The sequence below is a fragment of the Salvelinus alpinus genome, chromosome 36, assembly GCF_045679555.1.
Source record: "Salvelinus alpinus chromosome 36, SLU_Salpinus.1, whole genome shotgun sequence".
In the NCBI taxonomy this organism is placed as follows: domain Eukaryota; kingdom Metazoa; phylum Chordata; class Actinopteri; order Salmoniformes; family Salmonidae; genus Salvelinus; species Salvelinus alpinus.
Genome location: NC_092121.1, coordinates 11,233,266 through 11,248,987, shown reverse-complemented (window position 1 = coordinate 11,248,987; position 15,722 = coordinate 11,233,266). Strand labels below are relative to the sequence as shown.

Sequence of the window (15,722 nt, the reverse complement as noted above, 5' to 3'; positions counted from 1 at the left end):
TTTCGGGTCGTTGTCATGCTGGAAGACCCAGCCACGACCCATCTTCAATGCTCTTACTGAGGGAAGGAGGTTGTTGGCCAAGATCTCGCGATACATGGCCCCATCCATCCTCCCCTCAATACGGTGCAGTCGTCCTGTCCCCTTTGCAGAAAAGCATCCCCAAAGAATGATGTTTCCACCTCCATGCTTCACGGTTGGGATGGTGTTCTTGGGGTTGTACTCATCCTTCTTCTTCCTCCAAACACGGCGAGTGGAGTTTAGACCAAAAATCTCTATTTTTGTCTCATCAGACCACATGACCTTCTCCCCTTCCTCCTCTGGATCATCCAGATGGTCAATGGCAAACGTCAGACGGGCCTGGACATGCGCTGGCTTGAGCAGGGGGACCTTGCGTGCACTGCAGGATTTTAATCCATGACGGCGTAGTGTGTTACTAATGGTTTTCTTTGAGACTGTGGTCCCAGCTCTCTTCAGGTCATTGACCAGGTCCTGCCGTGTAGTTCTGGGCTGATCCTTCACCTTCCTCATGATCATTGATGCCCCACGAGGTGAGATCTTGCATGGAGCCCCAGACCGAGGGTGATTGACCGTCATCTTGAACTTCTTCCATTTTCTAATAATTGCGCCAACAGTTGTTGCCTTCTCACCAAGCTGCTTGCCTATTGTCCTGTAGCCCATCCCAGCCTTGTGCAGGTCTACAATTTACCCCTGATGTCCTTACACATCTCTCTGGTCTTGGCCATTGTGGAGAGGTTGGAGTCTGTTTGATTGAGTGTGTGGACAGGTGTCTTTTATACAGGTAACGAGCTCAAACAGGTGCAGTTAATACAGGTAATGAGTGGAGAACAGGAGGGCTTCTTAAAGAAAAACTAACAGGTCTGTGAGAGCCGGAATTCTTACTGGTCGGTAGGTGATCAAATACTTATGTCATGCAATAAAATGCAAATGAATTACTTAAAAATCCTACAATGTGATTTTCTGGATTTTTGTTTTAGATTCCGTCTCCCACAGTTGAAGTGTACCTATGATAAAAATGACAGACCTCTACATGCTTTGTAAGTAGGAAAACCTGCAAAATCGGCAGTGTATCAAATACTTGTTCTCCCCACTGTATGTGCATTGTGTATGTGTGGTAAGAAATGTGGTATGTCGTTTTGATACAGGTGAGGGACATCTGTAGCTTTTATTGAGGGACTGTGCTTCGGTGTATCAATGTTGCAACAAGTCACAATGATTAAAAGTAGCAAAGCAGCAATCACACAGCCACTCTCTGGCATCCAACAGGACATCAGCAGTCTCAGAGACACATCCTATTTTGTGCTTGAAGGATCTGAGTTTTTCTCCCCTTGATTTCTAATCTTAATAGTCAGAGGGGGGACCCTGGAGGCGGGCAATGTTAACTTCCGCTGGTCTGGAACGTGGGGAGGGGGGAGGGGGGCATCAGTCTGGGGCAAATCATTCCTCCTGGAGGAGGGTAGAGAATGGCTGGAGGAGGAAAGGAGGAGGTTAAGGTCTGGGTCTGGGAGTGTATCACTGAAGAATGGTTGGCTGGCTGTGCTGGTGCTGCTGAGGAGGAGCAGGGGGGTACACTGGACTCTGTTCACTGTCATCTCAATGGAACACTGTTTACAGCCCAGAGAGAGAGGGAGTAAGGTCACCCACATACATGGTGGAGCACACAGACACGGCAGACACACACTTACGGGTGGACGCGCACGTACAAACACATGCACAGACGCTCTCACACCACACACACACACACATATGTGCACACACACGCACACAAACACCCAACGAGACACTGTTGTAGAGGCAGATGCAGAAGGTTTGGGGGAGGGTAGGAATTGGATTACCAGGCAATGCGTTAAATAGAGAGAGGCGAGAGAGAGGAAAGCGGCCCGTAACAGAGTACGTGTTCACTTGACGTGAGTAGGAAAATATAGGAATATTAAACTAAATTGAGAGTTAGTATGAGAAGGAGAAAGAGAGAGAGAGAAGGAGCGTGTGGAGAGGAGAGTTTTGGCCGTCGTCAATTGCTGAGGGCCGGGATGTTTGTCACGCTGTGTAGCTGAACTGAACACTCTAATTATATCTCATCAACTGTGCCCCTGTCAACCAGACCTCCACCTTCCTGTACTCTCTCAATGACACACACATGCCACCTTCCTGTTCTTTCTCATAGAGACATCTGACACACTCACATTCCATATTTCAGATACGCTCACATAAGCATTTATACTGTACTCATACCAGGAAATGCACATTAAACAATACATCTCAGACATAAGCATTTGTTGAAACTACTTTTTATTTAAATATATATATATTTTTTTAATATATATTTTTTTCACCACTTTTTTCTCCCCAATTTTGTGGTAGTTACAGTCTTGTCTCATCGCTGCAACTCCCGTACGGACTCGGAAGAGGTGAAGGTCGAGAGCCATGCGTCTTCCGAAACACAACCCAACCAAGCCGCACTGCTTCTTGACACAATGCCCATTCAACCCGGAAGCCAACCGCACCAATGTGTCGGAGGAAACACTGTACACCTGGCGACTGTGTCAGCGTGCACTGCGCCCAGCCCGCCACAGGAGTCACTAGTGCGCGATGAGACAAGGATATCCCTGCCGGCCAAACCCTCCCCTAACCCAGAAGATGCTGGGCCAATTGTGCGCCGCCCCATGGGCCTCCCGGTCGCGGCCGGCTGTGACAGAGCCTGGACTCAAACCCAGAATCTCTAGTGGCACAGCTAGGGGGAGGGAAAGAATGAAAGAGGATGCAGTGCCTTAGACCACTGCCCCACTCGGGAGGCCCTTGTTGCAACTACTTTGATACTAACACTACATGTCCTGCCATCCATTTAGCAGAGGTCACATTTGATCTTATTAGCATCTTTTTGATCATATCAAATTGTTTGCCTTCTTTGTTTGTATGTATGTGTGTGTGTGTGTGGGGGGGGGGTTCGTGTGGGCACGTAGTGTGTGCGTATCTGTGTGTGTGTGTGCATGGGCGTGCATGTCTGTATGTGTTGCCATATCAGTGTGAGAAAGACAGAGATAGGGAGAGCTACAGTATACAGAGAAATTCAGGCTTCAAAAATACCAAGTCAATGTAGTCAACGTTTCCAAGTGCCCTACTTTCCCTGAAACGGGCAAGAGCATAAACAGGCGCTGACGAGAGTCATGAGATTAGAGGGAGGGAGAGGACGAGCGAGGGGAGAGACAGAAATTGAAATGAGCAGAGAGAGACTCCTTTCTTGCTGATGGAACAGAACAGAAAACTGGGCAGGAACTAAGTATGCCCTGAGAACAAAATCAATTCAAGTCCAAACTTTTGATGTCTGTTTTACAGATTCAGCTGGTGAGGCTCCAGTGGCTAATGCAAGAAATGTAATGCTGAAAAAGTTCATCCCCAGTTCCCACAAATGAATGACCTAGAAAGTTAATATTTAGCAGCCGGGGAGACACGTAATCAGAGACCCTTCATTGTGGGCAGTATGTCATCACTGGCAGCATGTCACTTTCCTCTTGCCACAAGCAAACAGAAACTGCAAAGGGTGTCAGAAAAATAGCTCGGCCATCACTATTAACTTTCAAACAGAAATGTTAGTACACCAATAGCAAGACGTCTACTAGGCTAATAGAAAGAAAATTCACAACAACATGAAATATGCATTGGTTTTCCCAGTGTCGATCCCAGTGTGCAATTGGTCATTGTCTTGATTGTGTTTAATGTGGTGAATGTACTATCTTGGGTTGAGTGTATTGGAGCAAGAGGAGGGGGAAGGGGGATGAGGGGAGACAGTGGTCAGCTGAAATCTCTTTATCGTCAGCTGACGAGTAGAGGGGGAGAGAAAGAATGGAAGAGGAGGGAGGGAGAGACTGAGGGAGAGACTGAGGGAGAGAGGGAACAGAGAGGGGAAAATAAATGGAAAAAGAGTGGGAGAGAAAGAAAGGGCGAGAGTGTCTGTAAACCCTAAATCGAGAACCTCTGTTAGTGTTCACAAATGATTCCTAATAAGGCTGTAACTGGCAGCCTCCAACCTCTCTCTCCTGGAATAAGCTGCCAGGAAACTTTCCCCTTCTAACTCTTCTCCTCCTCAGAATATTAGAACCAGAAACAAACAAAAGGTGTACTATCAAGCAGAAAGATGTGCTATCAAGCAGAGAGATGTGCTATCGAGCAGAGAGATGTACTATCGAGCAGAAAGATGTGCTATCGAGCAGAAAGATGTGCTATCGAGCAGAAAGATGTGCTATCGAGCAGAAAGATGTGCTATCGAGCAGAAAGATGTAGTATCGAGCAGAAAGATGTGCTATCGAGCAGAAAGATGTGCTATCGAGCAGAAAGATGTGCTATCGAGCAGAGAGATGTACTATCGAGCAGAAAGATGTACTATCGAGCAGAAAGATGTGCTATTGAGCAGAAAGAACATAAGCAGGCAGAGAAATGGCTAATTGAGGCTAAATATATTACACAGAGATTCTTAGGGACATACACAAGATGTTAGATCTTGGCCATGATTACAGACACCTGTGTGTCTTTTGACACTATAAACGAGTCATCCCGCAGTGTTTGTGATTATACCCTGATGAAGACAGCTTGGCTGTCGAAACGTTGGTAATTACATTTTTGCATCTGAGCTCCTAGAGTGTGCGGCTCTCCTTTATTTTTAAGATATAGCCAACCCACCATATGACCATCCTACAGTATGACCAATTAAACTCTCAGGCCATCCCAACAAAGAAGCAGTATATTGACCAATACAAACCCAGCTTATGCTACTCTGCCCTCGTGAGAAAGAGAGACTCTTCAACTACAAGGGTTGTCATTGTGACCCTACACTCTTAGAAACAAGGGTTCCAAAGGGGTTCTTTGGCTGTTCACATAGGAAAACCCTTTTCGGTTCCAGGTAGAATCCTTTTCGGTTCCAGGTAGAACCCTTTTGGGTTCCATGTAGAACCCTCTGTGGAAAGGGTTCTGCCTTGAATGAAAAGGGTTCTACCTGTAGCCAAAAATGGTTCTTCAACGGGTTTCCCTATGGGGACAACCGAAGAACCCTTTAAGGTTCTAGATTTCACCTTTTTTTCACTGGCCTTTCCCCTGCTGGTGTATCTATGGTATTTGTGTACAATGTATTGGCAAATATCTTACAGTGGGTTGCTCCATTAGGAGTAGTTCTTCTGAATGTGTTGTGGAAGTGTTTGATAGGTTTGTGTGACTGTGTCTTTCTCTCCCCCCAGGTGAGGTTTTGTGGGTGAACGTGTGACATCATGGCTCAGGTGCTGCACATGGACCCCAGCTTCCCAGGAGGTATGGTCCTAACTCTACTCTTTCTATTTCTTAACATCATAATACTGAATCATCTCCCACAAACTATCATGTGAGTGCGTAATCTATTTCTCATGTAGGGACTGTTTCCCAGACACAGATTAAGACTAAAAAGTCATTTCAATTGAGTTTCTCAGTCCAGGATTTAACTTAATTGGTCTTGGCCTAAAGTGTTTAACATTCAAAATAACTTGGATCAACCTAAGGTCTTTAGATATCTTAAACCAATCAAGGACTGGCTATAACCTACTACTTTATTTATTAAACTTTGTTTCTATCTAATTTGTGTAGCTACTATTAGAGTATATACCCAAGCACACAGTATCCCCGAGAGATAATGCTATTTTCTGAAGTCTAAGTCCGAGATTAGATGGCAGATTTCCGCTTGTTTTAACTCTATTTCCTGTTCCCTGCAGGGAAGCTTACCCCGTCCACTCCTCCCTCCCTGCATGGGAAGGAGCAGGAGGCGCCCTACTCTGTGGAGACCCCCTACGGCTATCGTCTGGACCTAGACTTCCTCAAGTATGTCAACGACATCGAGAAGGGAAACACCATCAAGAAGGTGCACGGTCAGCGCCGGCCCCGCTACGGGTCTCTCCCCCGGGGGTATGGCTACACAGGCTCCTGGTGGACCTCCACAGAGTCCCTGTGCTCCAACACCAGCCAGGACAGCCGCCAATCATCCTTCTCCTACTGCGCCCCGGGCTACCACCCACACAGCTCCCACTCCCAGAGGCCCAGCTTCAGCACGGCCCGGGTGGAGAAGACCCTGCTGGACGCCCGCAGGAAATTGGAGGAAGAGAAAGAAGGGGCCCCCAGGAGGTTCTCCAGCACACTGGGTAGCATGCACAACAGCATGGCCGGATCCACCACCTCCCTGAGCAGCGCCCACAGCTACAACCGCACCCATGGAGGAGGAACGGGCTCCTTCACCCCCATGAGCTCCGGCCTGTCCACGCCCGTGTCGCCCACCCCGGCCCACCTGCAGCATGTGAGAGAGCAGATGGCGGTGGCTCTCAGGAAGATCCGGGAGCTGGAGGAGCAGGTGAAGACCATCCCTGTGCTCCAGGTGAAGATCTCTGTGCTGGAGGAGGAGAAGAGGCAGCTAAGCGTCCAGCTGAAGAGTCAGAAGTTTCTGGGACACACCCTTGGCTTCGGCAGAGTGGGCCGGCCCCGAGGGGAGCTCTACATCGACATCCCAGAAGAGGAGGTGAGCTCTGGAGCTGGAGCCACCACCAGGGTTGCAGCAGGGCCTCTGTCCCCCACCACCCCCACCAGTCCTGAGGGCTCCAGGCCACAGGCAGACTCAGGCTGTGAGATTGAGGACACGGTGATCGTGGGTGGAGCGCGGCCGGCTGGGCAGAGGGAAGTGCGTACCATTGGGGTGGGACCAGAGGAGGCGAGGGGCAGCCAGCAGGTGGATGTGGGCATTGGGGTGAAGGAGCAGGACCTGGGGCTGGTGCCAGAGACAGAGACCCTGAAGAGCCAGGTGGGCCAGCTGGAGGGCCAGCTGAAGAGGACGATGCAGGAGCTGCAGGCTGCCCAGCAGCAGGTGCAGGCAGCTCAAAGGGAGAGGCAGGCTCTGGCCCCCCAGGCAAACCACTCGGTCAGGGCCACCAGTCTGAGCTGGCAGGAGCAGCAGGGACGCAGCCTGCAAACGGTAGTCAGCTTTACCCAGCAGCCCCATCACCGGGCGCAGAGAACTGTGGGAATCCAGGTGTACACGCTGGAGCAACCAGCCACTGTGGTGGGGGTGGGCACGTTGCGCCGAGCAGAGGGGTGCAGCTCCCCCTCCCTCCCTCCAGGTGGTATAGTCCTGGAGGGAACCCAAAGAGGACATGCACAGGCCCTGGGCCCAGAGGGTAGGTCTGACTTCAGTGATAAGTTACAAGTGATATCAAATTAAATGAAGTAGGTTTAAATGGGGCGGCAAGTAGTCTAGTGGTTAAGAGTGTTGGGCTAGTAACCTAAAGGTCACTGGTTCAAATCCCTGAGCCGACTAGGTGAAAGATGATGTTGATGTGCCCCTGACCAAGGCACTTCCCCCTATATGCTTCTGTAAAATGTACAAATGTTTTCTATAACAATGAGTTGTTAGGTTGAAAAACCATGTGTTTTCTTTGATTGTTGATACCTTCCATCTTTTGTCCTCTTCCTTTCCATTCCTCCAGATGCAGCTGTTGAGCTGCCCATCGCCATCTCCTCCAAACAGGTCCGAGAGGTCCTAAGAAGTGAGCTGTCCACCTCTGTGCCTGTCACTAATCCTGCCCTCGCCATTGATACCATTGGTAATCAGATGGCTTTGCTGCATCTGAAGGAAGGAGAGACAACCCAGCACACTGCCATAAACACCGTCCAGTCTCAAGAAGACCCACCAGGTAGCTATGGACCGTACGACTCCTTACCTTAACCCTCCCGCTGACTCTCCCTGACGTAACATAACATTGTGGCAACATTGGGCCTTCTCTCCAGCTGCAGCAGCCTCTCCCCAGACCGCCCTAAGGTCCATTATGAAACATAAGGCAGAAGGAGAACCTGGCTCTCCATCCACCAAGAAGAACCTGCAGTTCACTGGAGTCAATGGAGGGTACGTGTGTTATTGATAGTGTATGACATTGCTTATGTGTAACAGCGTATTCATGTTACACTACAGAGATGGTGAGTTGACGTGTGTGATAGATCAGTTCTGTCCTGCAGGTATGAGTCCAGCTCCTCAGACGACAGTAGCAGTGAGAGTTCAGAGGAGAGTGATGCCAGTGAATATCATGAGACCACAGAGAAACTCCCAGAAGCACCAGAGTCTGCAGCGGGACAGCACCAGCAAGCAGCAGGAGTCCCAGTCTCCTCCACAAGGCTAGAGCATGCCACCCCGCTCCCAGCCACTACCGTCCAACCACCAGCCTGCGAACCTGCCTCTGAGCGGAGCACCAGCCAATCAGCAACCATAAGCATAGGACTGCAGCATGTAGCCACCTTATCACCAGCCTTGTACACTGCCGTGCAGCAATGTGCCTCTGACTCTGCCCCCACTGAGACTACCTACCCGTCTCCAGCCAATGACTGTGTCCGTCAGGGGAGTATTGTCCAATCATCGGTCCCAGACCCCATCCCTCAGGAGTGCACCTCCATAAATACTAGCACTGAACCCACTACACCTGAGCAGTGCACCATCCAATCAGCAGCTACCTGTTCTGCACCCCCCAAGCCACCCAGATGCCAACCAGAAGCCACTAACCTGGAAGTAAAGCAGGGTGTCACCCAATCAAATACCACTGATGTCACCGTTCAGCTAGATGCCATCAAATCACAAACTACTGACCTCGCCCCTCAGCATTGGGCCACCCAATCGTCAGCTACTGAACAAAGCTCCCAGCAGAGGAAAGTCCAATCATCAGCCTCGACACCAGCACCTGTAAACGCCCCAAGTGCTGCTGGAGCAGCCAATCAAGAAACCAGGTAAACCAGCATAACCATTTAAAAACTCTAATCAGTAGATTCGTCATTCCATCAATGATTTCAAGTGCAGTATGATATTGTGTATGTATGTGTGTGTTTGAATTTGCCGTGCTTTCTTTCATCTCTGTCAGACTGGAGTTCAGTGAGAGCCTGATGGCATCTCTCCATGCCCTGCAGAAAGCCCTGGGTGAACCAAATGCTTTCAGCCAGCAAGCAGCGGTCTGCTATTCTCTTTTACTCTGCCCACCATGCCAGTTTAGATGACTTCATCTGTGACTTGTCATTTCATATAGTCACTTTCTACAAGATTGTGTTCATGTAACCGGCGGGATTTTAACTCAGGTCTCCTGCACTTTACAATACTGGGTTATCCCATTAAGTTAAAGCTGTTAGGCCTACATTCATCTGTGTATCATAAACAGTGTGAGTTACTTTGACCAGTCCTGTCTGGTTGTTAGTCTGAGACCGGTCTCTGTGTGTTCCCTCCCCAGAGGACAGCCTACACCATGGTGCTCCAGGAGTGGCTTCGTGTGTCCTGTCACAAGGCAGCTGACACTGCCATGGTCAGGGCCTATATGGATACCTTCTCCTCCGTCTCCCCACAGCTGCTGAAGTTCGTGGTCAATATGGCCGACGGCAACGGCAACACGGCCCTGCACTACACCGTCTCCCACTCCAACTTCCCTGTGGTCAAGCTGCTGCTGGACACTGGTGAGTGACTGGGGGATGTGTGTGTTTACAGACAAGAGAATAGTGGTTTACTTTTATGGTGGACATGTAAGTGTTTGGTTTGTTTGTACAGTACATGGATCAGCACTGTATGAATGTGTAAATCTAACACAGACTTGTGGTCTGCCATAGATACAATTGACTGTATGTATAACCTTCATGTACTGCATGACTGTTAGTGAAATGGCTTAGGAATATAATTCCCATAATAAACGGGCCCTGGTCGCTCTCTCCCTGTCAGGCCTGTGCAACGCTGACAAGCAGAACAAGGCCGGGTACACAGCCATCATGCTGACAGCTCTGGCTGCCTTCCACTCTGACAGTGACCTTCACACCGTCCTGCAGCTGCTGCGCACAGGAGACGTGAACGCCAAAGCCAGCCAGGTACACTATGCCCCCTGCTGGACAGTAGGCCTCCCTGCACACAGCCAAGCTCAGGCAGACCAATGACATCCCTCCCAAGCCCCTGACAAAATGGCTATTTCAGCTACTTCAGTTAGATGGCTCCTTTGCATGTATGTTGTTGATAGCTCCACATTGTATCTATGTTCTGATGGAATTAAAATTCTCAATTGGTTATGTTGGGCCAGGACATGTCTTTCTTGCCTCCAATGGTTTTGTAATTTTGTGTAAGAAAAGCTGACTGTTGGTGTTAGGCCAGCTCTTATAACTACCGCCTGGAGTTTTTCCAGGTCAGAAGGTCACACGGTCAGGAGACTGGTAAAACTCGTGGCCTTCCTAACGGGTAACTGTTGTATGTTGTTAGGCGGGTCAGACGGCGTTGATGCTGGCAGTGAGTCACGGGCGAGGGGACATGGTACGGGCGCTGCTCTCCTGCGGGGCACAGGTCAACATCCGCGACGACGACGGCTCCACGGCGCTCATGTGTGCCTGCGAGCACGGCCACGTCGACATCGTTCGTCAGCTGCTGTCTATGCCAGGCTGTGATGTCACCCTCACTGATAACGTGAGTCAACAAGCCTGCTCCCAAACTTCTAGGATTTTACATAGCATTTTACTTAGTGGTTTTCCCACCTCGTTTTCCCTACTCTCTGTCTAACAGTATCTATGAGTCTGTCTCCCATGTCAATACAGCGTCTTTGACTGTTGGTTTTTACTTTCTCTTCTGTCTCTCTATTTTGCTCTCGGCGGTGCAGCTCTGTGCACCAGCTCCCAACCCTGTCTCTCATCCTTCCCTCAGCCTGACCTACTTTGTCTTGTCTTTCTCACCCTGTCTCTCTTTGGCAACCAACCTATGGTTATTATCTCTCTCTCCTCTAGGATGGCAGTTCAGCCCTGTCCATAGCCCTGGAGGCCAGTCAGAATGACATCGCTGTGCTTCTCTACGCTCACCTCAACTTTGCCAAGCCTCCTTCCCCTGTAAGTGTTGTCAAACAGAGAATTTACGTTAACATTTGAACAAAAACAAACACACAACACACACTCACTTGTGGGTGCAACAGGTGGTGATTTACAATATTGTTTTACCCTCAAGGTATCACCAAAGTCTCCTCTTTTGGGATCCTCTCCCCCCTCTGGTGAAACAAAGTGACCACACTGTAAGATACCTTTTGGTGAATTTAGCAGCACCGCTTCCACCAGCTCCTCAACCATTCCACCACAAGTGTTGATATCTGTGTATATGTGTGTGTGTCTGTGTGAGTCTGTCTGTGTGTATTTGTGTGTGAGAGAGTGATTGTAATGGTCTTTTTCCTCTTCTCTCTATCTGTTCTCTCTGTATGTACTGTATGTGCACGTCAGCATGAAACCCAGCACTTGACACGATCCTAACGCATCTTTTCTTTAAACAAAAAGGAATTGATTGTGATGCTATACTCACATATACAGTGGGGAGAACAAGTATTTGATACACTGCCGATTTTGAAGGTTTTCCTACTTACAAAGCATGTAGAGGTCTGTAATTTTTATCATAGGTACACTTCAACTGTGAGAGACGGAATCTAAAACAAAAATCCAAAAAATCACATTGTATGATTTTTAAGTAATTAATTTGCATTTTATTGCATGACATAAGTATTTGATACATCAGAAAAGCAGAACTTAATATTTGGTACAGAAACCTTTGTTTGCAATTACAAAGATCATACGTTTCCTGTAGTTATTGACCAGGTTTGCACACACTGCAGCAGGGATTTTGGCCCACTCCTCCATACAGACCTTCTCCAGATCCTTCAGGTTTCGGGGCTGTCGCTCAACTCAGCAATAATCCCACTTACATTCATTTTGTGTTTTTTATTGCCGCTAGATAAGCAAGATTGTATTACTTTACCGTAGTTCATTATTGTAGCTTATTTTTTGTTCATATGCATTTGTTACTTATTACTGTACTACGCAATATATGTCATTCTATATATCATTGATAATCGATCAGTTGCAATGACACAGTAGGAATATGTTGTGTCTCATCACAATCATTTATGAAATGCCAAAAGTCACCCATATCACTGTAAAATTATTAATTCACCCATATCATTCTAAAACTACAAAATCACCCATTTCATTCTAAAATACACATATCTCTCTGAAGTGTCCTTTATCGATTGTATCAGTCGGCTGATTGGTGCTAAAACAATTCTGATACAGGACTCCAGTTTAATTCAGCACAATAAATCGAGATTTCTACACAACCTTTATTTACCCTCGAGTATTTTTGATAGTGTCTTTTTATTCAATCCAAATTTCACATAGGTAACGGTATGGATCTCCAACACTGTTAACAGATGACAAACTTTACACACAGCATTGACGAGGCCTACAGAACCCTTATCAAGTTTCTGTTTAAAAGTATGGTCTTATCGGCTAACTTCCAACCACATTTTAGTCGTAACAGTTAACAATTTTTATCCAAAGATCTTCCCCTCATAACAACTCTGTTGTTACACTGTATGTTGTGGTGATCAATTTGAGTGTAAAGTGAATAATATGTATTGACCAGACAGATAACTCACAACAAAAGATTTGGTAACAGCAGCATTATCGTCAATAACAGTTGTAATGTTCATGAGAAGGCAACTAGAAATGGTAGCTACTCTAACTCTCCAATAAAGGTACTACATTTCTGAAATGAAAGATTGTTTATTTTCTTGAATAAAGGTTTTCTGAGTGGTTGTACTGAGGGAAGGAGTGACGTGGGGTGGTTGGGTGCTGACTAGGGTGTGTAAGGGGGTAGGCAAGGTTCACATTCCTGTTCAGTGGTCACCCTTTTTGGATTGGTTGGTAACTAGAAAGTGACAGAATGGACTATGGATCTAATGAAGAATTTGCATTGTAATATAGGTATACCAAAATTATAATAATATATGACATTATTCTACAGTAGTAGTGATGCATAAAATTATAATTTAAAAAGGATTGAAGTGCAGAATACAAAGATACACTGAGTATACCAAACATTAGGGACACCTTCCTAATGTGGAATTGCATCACCCTCTGAATGGCACACATACACAGTCCATGTCTCAATTGTCTCAAGGCCTAAACATCCTTCCTTAACCTGTCTCCTCCCCTTCATCTACACTGATTGAAGTGGTTTTACAAGTGATATCAGTAAGGGATCATACCTTTCAGCAGGATTCACCTGGTCAGTCTATGTCATGGAAAGAGCAGGTGTTCTTAATGTTTTGTATGCTCATTGGTGTCTCAATTTGGGTTTCTCTTTTTACGTCAATCCCCCCCCCCCCCTCCCCCCACCTTTAATATAGGATTTCCTGAACAATTGGATTTTATAACGTTTTATATTTGTTTTACTTTCTTTTTTATACATTTATATTTGTATTACTTGTTCACAACTATAGGTTTACCTACTCGCACATTTGTTTTAGTTTTTTGCCTTCTGTAAAATGCTCAGTTTGTATTTTTCCCCATTTTGGTTTTATGGGTTTTTGGAAGAAAATAATAAATCAGCTTTCATCGTAAATCGTCTCTGTGTGTGTTTCTAGTAACAGTAGAAACTGGACCAGTCTCTCAGGCCTTCTTGAATCTTCAGTACAACGTGGATGATACTGTAATTATAATACATTCCAAGACAATGTTCCTCTGCCCTTACGTAGGCTATTAGACTAATCCGTGAAACTAATAATCATAATAATAAAAGTAGGCTATTAGCGTACTCTGCAGTGGGTATTGAACAGGACCTGGCACGCAATTAACGTTTGGCAAGGTGTTTAAATTGTGCATTTCTAGAGCCAGCTGTAGCCTAATTGTGGATGATTTGACCAACAGAGCGCGCTGTTGCATTTAGTGTCGTCGTAGATTTCTTGGGCCCGCTGCGCACGCTGTCGTGTCTGCAGCAGACCAGCAGAGGACGCTGGTAAGCTGTATTTGTGTTGGAGACCAAACTATTGTTTCCCCAATTTCCCTCAAAAACAACAAAAACAAAACCATCAAAAAAGCAGACTTCCACTTTGGCAAATAACCCAAATCCACTGCGCAATGCAATGCTTAGGCTGCATATAAACCCCTTTTCAAAATCAAATCGCCTGCTGCCAATGTCATCAACATTATAAACACTTGAATCTGGTCTATTAAATCATTACCTCGTGCATTAAAAATGTTCCATTACGATTTCCAGTTGTATGCCTATTGTATGTGACACATAGGCCTATTGTAAAGTAAAGTTGTAAGTTGTTAACATGTTGTTCTAGATTTAGCTATGTCACCGAAGAATATAGATTTTGCCTCAGAAGAATCAATCATATTTTACATTTTGACACAGTTGACCCCATTGATTGATTGGTTTTTATTGATTTGCTGGTCTATTGGTATGTCGATTTTAAAGAGTTATGTGAAATTACGAAATGTACCTTCATTGTGATACAAAAATGTTAAATAAATAAGTGAAACAGTAAAGCGTTGATTAAATGTAGATTGTTTGGCCAATGATTGCCCCATGTATGGCCCATGGTACGAACAGGATAATAACAATCAGCATGACTTTCTTACAAAACGGTAAAAAAATTCAGAATGTGCCTATGTATGCTATTAATAGCCAATTGACGTCAAACAATGAAAGTGACTCTGATGTCTGATGTCGCAGGGCACACTATCACGGAAATATTATCTGAATCGAAGTACATACGTACAATGCCATTGCCACGCTAACTGCGACTAGGGTGGAACCAGAACACTGTGATAAAACCGACGCATGTTTCCTTTGAGATATGCAGAGACAGAGATAGATCCCCTTATCAATGTGCACCCCACCTCTTGTCAGAGCACCAACTCGTCCAAATAGGAGCTCATTGCTAGACAAGTTGAAATTCACATTCAATTCCTTTGTAATTGTGTGTTCGTTTTATAGGCCAGTCAAAAGTTTGGACACACCTTGTCATTCAAGGGTTTTTCTTTATTTTTAATATTTTCAACATTTTAGAATAATAGTGAAGACATCAAAACTATGAAATAACACATGGAATCATGTAGTCACCAAAAAAGTGTTAAACAAATCAAAATATATTTTATATTTGAGATTCTTCATAGTAGCCACCCTTGGCATTGATGACAGCTTTGCACACTCTTGGCATTCTCTCAACCAGCTTCATGCGGTAGTCACACGGAATACATTTCAATTAACAGGTGTGCCTTGTTAAAAGTGAATTTGTGGAATTCCTTTCCTTCTTAATGTGTTCGAGCCAATCACTTGTGTTGTGACAAGGTAGGGGTGATATACAGAAGCTAGCCCTATTTGGTAAAAGATCAAGCCCATATTAAGGCAAGAACAGCTCAAACAAGCAAAGAGAAATGACAGTCCATCATCACTTTAAGACATGAAGGTCAGTCAATGTGGAAAATTTCAAGAACTTTGAAAGTTTCTGAAAGTGCAGTTGCAAAAACCATCAAGCGCTATGATGAAACTGACTCTCATGAGGACCGCCACAGGAAAGGAAGACCCAGAGTTACCTTTGCTGCAGAAAATAAGTTCATTAGAATTACCAGCCTCAGAAATTGCAGCCCAAATAAATGCTTCACAGAGTTCAAGTAACAGACACATCTCAACATCAACTGTTCAGAGGAGACGGTGTGAATCAGGCCTTCATGGTCGAATTGCTGCAAAGAACCCACTACTAAAGGACATCAAGAAGAAGAAGAGACTTGCTTGGGCCAAGAAACATGAGCAATGGACATTAGACTGGTGGAAATCTGTCCTTTCATCTTTGTGAGATGCAGACTAGGTGAACGGATGATCT

General features: G+C 46.0%; 1 protein-coding gene across 2 annotated transcripts in view; it reads left to right on the top strand.

Moving 5' to 3' along the window:
- The window catches only part of LOC139565371 (KN motif and ankyrin repeat domain-containing protein 2-like), a 28,184-nt gene extending 14,731 nt beyond the window's left edge, over positions 1 to 13,453 (top strand). For both annotated transcript variants that reach the window (XM_071385653.1, XM_071385652.1), the window contains 11 exons: positions 5,244 to 5,313; positions 5,748 to 7,193; positions 7,503 to 7,709; positions 7,804 to 7,918; positions 8,029 to 8,787; positions 8,919 to 9,006; positions 9,279 to 9,498; positions 9,758 to 9,900; positions 10,283 to 10,483; positions 10,798 to 10,896; positions 11,012 to 13,453. In XM_071385653.1, coding sequence (XP_071241754.1) covers positions 5,274 to 5,313; positions 5,748 to 7,193; positions 7,503 to 7,709; positions 7,804 to 7,918; positions 8,029 to 8,787; positions 8,919 to 9,006; positions 9,279 to 9,498; positions 9,758 to 9,900; positions 10,283 to 10,483; positions 10,798 to 10,896; positions 11,012 to 11,068 — 3,375 coding nt within the window. In that variant the 5' untranslated portion in view covers positions 5,244 to 5,273 and the 3' untranslated portion in view covers positions 11,069 to 13,453. The remainder of the gene's footprint in view (positions 1 to 5,243; positions 5,314 to 5,747; positions 7,194 to 7,502; positions 7,710 to 7,803; positions 7,919 to 8,028; positions 8,788 to 8,918; positions 9,007 to 9,278; positions 9,499 to 9,757; positions 9,901 to 10,282; positions 10,484 to 10,797; positions 10,897 to 11,011) is intronic.
- The last annotated feature ends 2,269 nt before the right edge of the window (positions 13,454 to 15,722 follow it).